This window comes from Phallusia mammillata, chromosome 3 (assembly GCF_965637545.1).
Source record: "Phallusia mammillata chromosome 3, kaPhaMamm4.hap1.1, whole genome shotgun sequence".
NCBI classification, from domain to species: Eukaryota; Metazoa; Chordata; class Ascidiacea; order Phlebobranchia; family Ascidiidae; genus Phallusia; species Phallusia mammillata.
The window spans coordinates 18,093,876-18,104,289 of record NC_137254.1 but is presented as its reverse complement, the minus strand read 5'-3'; the positions used below and the strand labels follow the sequence as shown (position 1 = coordinate 18,104,289).

The 10,414-nt window shown below is 37.3% G+C and overlaps 1 protein-coding gene across 2 annotated transcripts; it reads right to left on the bottom strand.

Annotated features, from left to right (window-relative positions):
- Positions 1 to 4,269: 4,269 nt before the first annotated feature.
- On the bottom strand, positions 4,270 to 9,297 carry LOC145217569 (galactosylceramide sulfotransferase-like). Of its 2 annotated transcripts, none has more exons than XM_080084838.1 (7): positions 8,127 to 9,297; positions 7,823 to 8,011; positions 7,012 to 7,163; positions 6,713 to 6,907; positions 6,360 to 6,507; positions 5,675 to 5,797; positions 4,270 to 5,466 (listed from the first exon to the last, which is right to left on the bottom strand). In XM_080084838.1, the coding sequence occupies exons 1-7, from the start codon at positions 8,334 to 8,336 to the stop codon at positions 5,209 to 5,211; spliced, it is 1,275 nt and encodes a 424-aa protein (XP_079940964.1). In that variant the 5' UTR covers positions 8,337 to 9,297; the 3' UTR covers positions 4,270 to 5,208. The 2 variants fall into 2 exon arrangements, with proteins under 2 accessions (XP_079940964.1, XP_079940965.1); XM_080084839.1 differs by having other exon boundaries at positions 6,405 to 6,507.
- Positions 9,298 to 10,414: the final 1,117 nt, after the last annotated feature.

Genomic DNA, 10,414 nt, shown 5'->3' with positions numbered 1-10,414 from the left:
TGATGTTTACACCAGCGTACCCGCCAGACCTCAGCGCCCCTCTCGTCTGGATATGCATCTGAGCTCGGAGCAACACCAGCAAGCAGTTAAACTGGAACAGAACCAACGTGTCTCGCTATTTCACACAAAGTATCAAGATCGTGTATTAAATAAAACCAAAACAGTGGCTGAGAGAGTACACCTAATGTACTGGGTACTGAAAGAGGAAGTAGCGAATCGAAAAGTTGCTTCCTTGCAAACACTGGTTGACCGCATTGGTCACAATGACCGGCTTCGTGACCTGCGACATACCAGTTCAACAGCATTGACGGAAAATATTTTGCTCATCTCCGACCATCTGACTGATCGTATCGTTGCTGATGTCAAGCAAAGCCTATGCTGGGCTACATGGTCGACGAGACAACCGATATTGCTACTTTGCAGCAATATATTACATTTGTTCAGTACGTCAATAAAAAGGGACGCCAGGCAACTGCATTTTTGGATATCCGTCGGATAGACGCTCGCGGGGCAACTGCTGCCAACCTATTCCGACTCTGAAAAGAGGTCGCTGCTGACTACAGTCTTGATGTGGGTAAACATGTCGCTATTGCATGCGATGGAGCTGCTGCAATGATAGGCCGCCGAAATTCCCTCTCACAGAAATTGACTGCACAAAATCCGATTACCTACACAGTGCACTGCCATGCGCATCGCTCAGCCTTGGCATGTACAGACACGGTAAAGGAGCTACAACACATCCAGGATTGCGAACGTGGGTTAGTCCAGACATGGAAGTACTTTTCAATTTCGCCGCTCAAGACCGCAAAACTACAAGAAATGCAAACTGTTGATGTTGATTCGCTGGCTATCTCATGGTCAGGCTGTAATCGCACTCTCGAAGAACGTTTCCCTGAGCCTGAGGTACTCTCTGCTTTTCGAATCTTTGATGCTAATGACATTCCTCTTGATACCCCTCAGCGCCAGCTTTATGGGAATGATGATCTCTCGCTGCTTATCAGAAGATTTGACATTGTTCCTGCTGAACAAACCTTGAAAGTACTAAATGACTATCAAACGTTGAAAGATAGAATGACAATGCCAGAATTTGAGTTCTGCCAAGATCCCGGTGATGTCTGCAGCGAAATTGCTCGAGACAACGTATTCCAGCAAATGTTTCCGGAGCTGCATCGACTTTGCTGCATTGCATTGTCAATTCCTCTAGCAACCGCCTGGCCAGAGTGAGGATTTTCGACTCTATGTCGTGTTAAAACCAAGCAACGAAATAGGCTACTAGATATCACCCTGAATGCTCTAATCAACATTTCGATGAACGGTCCGGAGCAGCTCACTGACGAGGATGCACAAAAGATAGCTGAGACAGAGTTGCAAGTCGGGCCGGGTTTTTCGGGCCGGGTTCGGGTTCGGGCCGGGTTCGGGCTTAGGTATTTGTCAGAAAACGGGCTCAAAACGGGCCTGACTTTACGTTCCGTTTCCGCCATTTTTTAGTAACAATTCTCTGGCTTTGACCTAATGCCCACCCTACTCTAAAACGTATTGTTTACCCCATTGTCTACTATTGTTCATTGTGTTTGTTAGCTTTTCTCTGTTTTTCTTTCTCATACTTTGTCGCAAGGCTTTCGTGGATAAGCCTGTCAATCAAAATTTCGGGCCTAAACGGGCTTTTCAAAAACGTTTCGGGTTCGGGCCGGGCTTCGGGCTTATACTTTCGGGTTCGGGCCGGGTTCGGGCTCAGATTTCGGACCCGCTTGCAACTCTGAGCTGAGAAGTGGCAAAAAACAAAGGACCGACGAACAGTGACAGTGCGAGCATTGAAGGCGTTGGAATCTGCAAACAACGAAGAAATGGAAGCTGGCGGATGGGAACGGGATTGCGAATCTGTTTTGTTGCATCAGATAGAACCTGAAAAATTTGTTCTGTGATTGTGCACTGCCAGTATCCTAATAAATAATTCGTTTAAGCAAAAATGGCTATTTTTGGTATCTAAATGAAACACTTGCGATCTCTTAAAACTACTTAGCGGTCACCCAAACCAAACCTTAAAAAAAACCTGCTTACAATCGAAAGCCTATATTGGACGAACAAGAAAAGGAAAACTTTGAGCAACACTACAACATAGTAAGTATATGGACCATTGCAAGAGTATGTTTCAACGTGTATGGTTACAGTATTGATCACCAATTGGCTGAAAAAGTATGTTCTGTATTTAAAGTAAACTTTTGTTCAAATAACACAGTTTATGCAATGTTGTAAATTTGGTCATCCTAGTTATTTCGTAGAACTGGGACATAATGAACTGCATGAGGCTAAAATAAATATGTTTTTAGCAAACAATTTCTCTTTTTCCAAGGACAACGCACTTTACAATCACTTTAACAAAACTTCCTGGAAACTGGTTGAGGTGTATGGACGAGGCAGAATGGACAAAGATGTGAAGATACTTCGCAGCAAACAAAATCCTTTGATTGATAAACTGCCTGTTTCACCTAAGTGGAAATTGAACATAAGTTCAACCCTAAGAGCTGATTTGCAAAAATACATGTTCGAAAATAACGGAAATTGCATGTACTCTAGCTGGAAAGAGCCTTTATACATTGTATGAATGGACAAAATTGTAATAAACAAGGTGTTGCTTAAGTAAGGCATTGGCAAGCATCAGCACAAAATATTTAATGAGCCACAAAATTTGGAACCTAAAAGTTTCTACTTAAAATAGGTAACCCCAAAAATCTTGCCTTTTTGAGATATCTTTCTCTTTTCTTCACCAGTTTGAGCTTGTGCAAAATAAATTGTCATTGATGAGATGGTGCAATCATAAGTGGTTTTCTGATTTGTTCTTCTTATTTAAATTTTACCATATTCAATTTATGTTCAATTAATTACATGTGAACCCATAGTTTGAATTATGCCACCGATCTTGTTCATTTTTGAAAAGACATCAACATCATACCTTGCGTTAGTGAATAAAATTGATAAATACCACTAGGTGTACCAAAGAGATGTTGCGTCTACATAAAAAAATATGTTAGAATGATAACTGGGGTTATTTTGGAAGGAGGTTTTTTTTAATAGAAAATGAAAATAAAAGTAACTTTAAATGTTATGTCCTAAAAAAATTAACACAAACTTTTTGCCAGCCATACCCTTGTCAAACTGCTAATTTTTCAATGAATGAGCAAATTTCGAGTAACGGAAAAAAATTATAAAAAAAAACATACCAGACGTCCAATAAATTTATTCTTTCTTTTGAAATAAGTATGTCATACTCATACTTCAACTTAAAAAGATTTACTTAGTGGGTTGGACAAATATTAGTCCTGCGAACTTATTCCTTTGAACATTTTTGTTTTCTTGTACCTCGCCAATAAAAACTGTCACTGTTATAAGGCAGTCGGTGAACATATGGTATGTTGACCGTACACAGTACAAACGTATGTTTTTTGTATGGTGGAATTTTGTAATTTAATTACTTGTTATGTGTGCTAATGCGTTTGAAGGGTAATTTTGTTTGCCTCGCAAAAAAACTAAACTAATATCGCCGTCCATAACATTGCATCCATAATTTTACAATAACAAAGCTTTGGAATCTCCTTACATGTATTTCGCTATTTAGTTTGTTGGTTTTCTAGACAAATAAATGAAAAGTCAGATATAGTATGACAAGAAAGAGTAGTGGCCTAGGCGATATTTAACATATATTCTCAAATCTAAGTTCGTGGATTGCACATATGTTCTCTTGCGATTTGTTTTCGTAAACAATTTTGGCACAAAATCGGTGACCAATTACAGCTTTATAGGAAGCATAAGGTTAGAACTTTATGTTTATCGAGTAAAGTTTGCATCCTAATTAAAATGTGACAGCAAATATTGCAAAGTTCATTCCATGATTTGGCAATACATTGAATTAAATTGTTACAAAGTTGAATATCCTGGCGAACTTTTAGCTCGCAAGTGCGAACGAGCTGGATAGGTAAACAACTGCTACTAATTTTGCAAAATAATCATCGCTGTGCTACTTCACTCACATATTGGGATCGTAGTTTCACATTGAATATGTTGTTTATGTCATACTGATGTGTCATGAACAATTTTAATCAGTTGAAGCATTAATAAGCGCTGCTCAGTTGACGTAACATTTTTTTTTTCATGAAAAATTGAAAACTTTTAGTTTAAACTAGAATAAAGAACAATCCAAGAACTGTAATACAAAAACCAAAACCAAAGTTTCCTCCGCTTAAACCACTTTATCTTAAATGACAAGAAAGTGAAACAAAATTTGCACTAAAAACAAGAAAACAAATCTTAATTTTAAGTAAGTTTTCATTTTACCCACTTCTTTCTACTCAGTGTCTTAATAAGGCATTTCGACTGACACGTCGTTACAACAGTATCTTTATATATATATACGGTGTGGTGGGATTCAAATTTGTTGTCAGCCGGTTCTATAACAAAAGTCATATTTTTCAGCCGGTTCTGTTACAAAAAGTCTACTGACAGTAACCAGTAATGCCAACCGGTTCGCTGATCTCATAAAATTTCCTGAGACGGTTCTATAGAACCGGTGCGAACCGGCTGAATCCCACCACGGTATACACCACTAAATAAGCAATAGGTTTATAATTGTAAATAGTGTGTCCGACAGCAATCCTTTATTTATTACGCAAAAGTATGAAAGCTAAAATGGTAGCATTCAAAGTTTTGGTAGTACACTGTACAAATCACCACATCATTCAACATTATCTGCCAATGCAATCGAAAAAAAACACGCATTTAGGGTCATGAAAAACATTAGATGACTCGTGCTGAGTAGGCATGGGCAGCTTGTGGAAATCATGAATCATTTACATATAGTGTCCATGGACTACTGTGGCAAAAAAATGTAGGCGCTCTCATATCTATTTTAATGTGCAAGTATAATTATAACATACTTATTTCAAGAGACAGCAAAAATTTACTTGTTCGGCATCGATAGGTGGTGAAAAGAGCTGAACTTGTAACTTTGGCCTCACAAAAAAACCGTAAAATTTGAATAAGACAAACCAATTACCAAACCACTTTGCACTTAGGTTGCATTTACGTAATTATTAGATTTTAAAACAATGACTTGTAAGACACAAAAATCATTTAATCAACAATAATTTATAATCAAAACCAAAAACTGGTGTACAATATACATATCTCAACGAGGCAAAAAGTGTTTAGGGTAAACTAGTTTTTTTTGACGTACAAAGGCTCTTTCCAGCTCGGGTAAATACATTTTCCGTTATTTTCGAACATGTATTTTTGCAAATCAGCTCTTAGTGTTGAACTGATGTTCAATTTCCTCTTAGGTGAAACAGGCAGTTCATCAATCAAAGGATTTTGCTTGCTGCGAAGTATCTTCACATCTTTGTCCATTCTGTCTCGTCCATACGCCTCAACCCGTTTCCAGAAAGTTTTGTTAAAGTGATTGTAAAGTGCAATGTCCTTGGAAAAAGAGAAATTGCTTGCTAAACATGTGTATTTTAGCCTCATGAAGTTCATTATGTCCCAGTTGTACGAAATAACTAGGATGACAGATTCACATGTTATTTAAAATTGAACAAAAGATTACTGTGAATACAGAAAATACGTTTTTATGCAATTGGTGATCAATATTGTAACCATACAGATTGAAATATACTCTTTCACTTACTATGTTGTAAAGTTGCTCAAAGTTTTTCCTTTCTTGTTCGTCCATTATAGGCTTTCGATTGTAAGAACGTTTGTTGCTGTGACCAATCTTGCTCAAATCGTTCCAATCTAAACACAGCAGATCCTAAAACAATTAAAAAATTCTGTAAAAACTTTCCAAGAATTTAGAAATTTGACTACACCGACAATTGAAATAACTCTTTTTCATAATTGAAAATTAACAAACAATTGGGAATTTATTTAACACAACAATTTAGAAAAGCAAACATTTAAAACAGTGGTGGCCAAACTACGGCCCGCGGACCGCATCCGGCCCCCAGTCCTGTTTCATCCGGCCCGCCAAACACCTTGCCTGGTTTTTTTATTCCAAAAATAGCAACGCTTGCCTAAGCACCATATTTACCACTGTGAACAAGCAGTGCAACAGCGCTGGCTGCTACTAGCACCAGCTTGTGGCAAGCGTTGCTATTTTTGGAATAAATGCCCAAGATGGTGTTATTTGTTGTTATTCTACTACAATAATATATATTTTAATAAAAATGGCAACCAGTTACGACAAATGTTTCGTAAATCTCATTTAATCCAGCCCTCCAGTGGCAAGACAGTTGCAAATTTGGCCCTCTGGTAAAAAAGTTTGGCCACCCCTGATTTAAAAGCTTGAAAAATATGATATCTAGATAAAATACCTTCAAAAGTATTAGAGATTCATCCAAATATTCAAGCAACATTACCAAATTCATATCTTTATCCAATTGTTGTATTTGAATGTTTATTTTATTGACATCTTCCAACATGGGATCGATTCCCAAATCATACGATTGATAATTTTGAAATCTATACAACAAAAATGTTAGTGCAGTTATTAATCGTTGATTACTCTGTTCCAGAAGGTTTGAGGAACTGGCAAACAACTTTGTGTCCCTAGAGGGAAATGTTTCAATCTTATTGTTAATTGAAATTGAATCGTAACCAAAATGTACTTAATGTATGTTTGTTGTGATTTTTATTTTCGTACATAAACCAAACGAAAAAAGCATACCTGAAATAAAATGGAACCGAAGTGTTTAGCATGACAGCAGCTTTTGATAGAAACTGAGCAGTGCTCATGTTTTTACCCTGTTCGATGTAAACTGTCGGCATTCCACCGCACATAAACGTGCGCTTTTCGTAGTGAGGAAAAAAGTTTAATGCTGAAAGGAAATGATCCCACGGTTTTCGAATAATCGTAAAATATCTGTAATGGACAAGCAAATTTTTCGTCGAACCTTTTGAGAACACAACGCATTTTGCTAATCATGCGCATGTTGCTTAGCAACGCATGCAATAAGCATTACGAACCTTGTGTCGGGATGAAAACACTGTTTCATTTCTTCTGCATCAAACCTCATGTGCTCAACATTAATGGAAGATCCTTTTGGAATCAAGAACTTGCACTTAAAGCGACCAGGATAACCACCAACAAAACCACCGGGAAACACACGGGTTGAAAACTGCAAAACGTATTTACATTATTTAGAGTGTGTCGCATCAACTGACTTTAAGTGATACATTTTTGCGGGGCAAAGATTGTTAGCATTTGCGTGTGATACCCACTCTTTCGGTTTGATTATTCTCTATGATAAAAATGTATGATGAATACGTCCCGCAAATCATTACATCTTAAGTTGCTTTGGACTTTGATTGTAACAACCCATTACCAAGCTTTGCACACAACTGCAATTGCGGACCGACAAAGTGTTGTTTGTGTCGAGTTTGGTTTAAAGTTTAAACACAAAAACTGTTGTGAGATATCTATAAACAAAAAAACAAAAAAATATGAATTGTTTTATGAGAGTTACAGGGTCAAATGCCTCATCCTACTCAAAAAAATCTTAAGTTTGAAAATACAGATATTGAGTATATCAAGCGAACCTCACTGGAACTTCACTAATAAATTTAATTAGAGCAATATTTTGGGTTTCTACTTTCGGGTTCTGGTTTTGGGTGGCAAAGGATGTTTGTTTTTGCGTATGTAGGTTCAGCTGGCGCAGGAGAACATTTACAAACTAAAAGTCAGTCCAGGGCCTAGTTATTCATGGCCGGAACCGTACACACGAGCGCGCGAAAGCCACTATATTAGTTTAAAGTGTTTCCAATGTCAAAGTCTTACCTGAGTCAATCTATGTTTGAACATGAATCTTTTGAGTAAAACTGAAGTAGTGGTTGAACCAGTTTTGTGAGTTTTCACGAACACAAAATTAAAAACCGGTTTGTGACATTGTTTCCAGTTCCCGATCAATTGAGTCAAATTTTTGGTCTGTGTCGATAACGGTGTACTCATAGAAGCAAAAACCTTCTTCTGCCAATAAACGAAGATGCTATTTAGGCATTATGTCAAAACGGACCGTTTGATTCCGAAACGGTGCCTATATCTTCCTAACTTAGTAATAACACATAAAACAAAGATTGCTCACTTTGATATTGTACGTATCGTTTTCGTCCAAGTAGTAGTGTTTTGATAGACTTGCCTTTAATTCGATCCCCTTCAGGGTAACAACTTTGTTCATTTCCTGTTTTGGTAGAATACCCGGGGCGAAAAACAATATGTTCCACACACACACTGCGGTTAATGACAGAAAGACAGAAAAAATAAAACTCAAATGGCAAAGACCTGGTCTATACATTTTGGTTTCAGGGTTTCTGTAAACAATTTCTAGTTAGATATTGCTATCTCTTACCGTTGAACCTTAATTACAAAGTAAACGACAAATACGGTCAAGTATATGTCCGTGAGATTTACCACTTTCGTATTTATTTTTTAGCCGATATTACACTTACTGACTTACTAGTACACAGTTAGTCTTCCATCTACGATATTGAGAACGTCGGGGAAAAAAACAAGTTCCTTTAAGTGAGTCAAAGGCATTGTTAAGATTTATGATTTGTTCCCGAACTTTACACGGTGAGATTCGTGTCCTAGATTGATAATACCGGGTCACTGACTCGATGGCCAATGTTTGGCCTTTCAATGATCCCGTTACGCAATTGCTAATTTTCCGATTATTATTGCAATGTACTTTTCTGCGTGACAAACAAAAGAATTAAATTGGATTGAAATTACATCGTATTTGCTAGTAATTGCTGATTTCTATTGATTCCCGCTTTTTCCCACCACAACTTGTGTTACAATCTATTGCTTTGTGTGACGTAATATTCGACTGCCACTTTTACTTGATGACGCAACGTGGTTAGTTCTTTTCGTTGCAGACTTCCGTTGAGCAGGGTGCTGCGTCGGTTGTGTTAGAAAAGACCTTTATTGTCGTGTTGGCGATTATTGTTAAGTCACTTTATACAAATGTGTTTGTGGACTCCAAAATATGATTTACTATAATAAATGCGAAATTAAGTGCAATGACTTAATATGTCATTTCACTTTGTAACATTTGCACTGTACATGTAGTTGAATTCAGTTTTTTTAAGTTTTTTTTTTTTTTTAGAAAAACTACAATATCTAACAACCTGTCGAAAATACCATTGTTAGCCGCTTTCTACTGTATGCAACACTATATGATTCACATCCTTGAACGACAAGCACTGTATGTCTGGTGATCTCTTAAATAAGAAGCTTACACTAATTTGTAATTGCCGACTTAATTAAAGCTATTTTACAATTCCTACCTAATTATGAAGCGAATACATATATTATGCTAAACAGAGGACCGTGTAATATGCCGTGCATTATAAATGAACAGCTGTAACTAGCTACAGCAGTAGGCGATACGCAATTGGTTACCAAAAAATAACACCGCAAACTGATAGCTCAGAAACAATTGAAACGTCGGAAATGACTTCACAATACACGATGCATCAAGCATCCAATACTCTTCGACAAGTTACAATAGCCGAATTGATTTATTAGTTCTATGACAATCTACTAAAATACAGCGCTGTATTTTCAAATCTTTTTGTGTCGATTTTGTTGAAGAAGATACATTTTTGTAGAAGAAGACTGTATCTGTTGGGTGTTAAAAATTCGACATTTTTTTCCATTTTTGATTAATTACATTAAAAATGACACTGTTTTGAACTGTTTTGGATAATTTGGATAATGCAACTGATTTTACTGAAAGTTATCGCAAACATTACTTTCAGTTTTTTACTCAATATACGCGTGTTTGATACCCAACAACTTGACGGTGCAGCACTCAGTTTAATCATGTTAATTTTATTTGGCCCACGCATGAAAATTGCACACCCCTGCTTTAAAGCACTGCTCGTGTCTCAACTAAGTTTGATGTTGGCATGTATAAATCCAGTTTATCGCTTAGCTAGAGAAAATACTCGTCGCAAGCCAGTCATTATCTGAGCACTGTGGCCACTTAAAACGCCTTTCAAGCAACTTTCCGACCATAGTCTTTTATCCAGTGTGGAAAAGTGCAAATTTGGAGTTTCCAAATTGATTTTCTAGGACATTTCATTGGCAGTAAGTTAAAGCCTTCCAAACGTTCCTGCGCCTTCAAATAGCTTTCGGAGTTTGCAGGTATTGGAAACTTTTGTCACCGTTTCATTGCTGGCTCTGCACAAATAATGCTTCCTATTTATGAGGAAAAATCCTACAATCGTGCTTTGGAATGGCACGTAAGATTCATAGCAAAAACCTCCCTAGCGAATGCCACGCTGTTGCATCATTCCTTGCACCAACTGCTGTTAGTAGCGATGCATCACATCAGCATTCCATCGGGCCTGTTTTTCAGCAATTCAT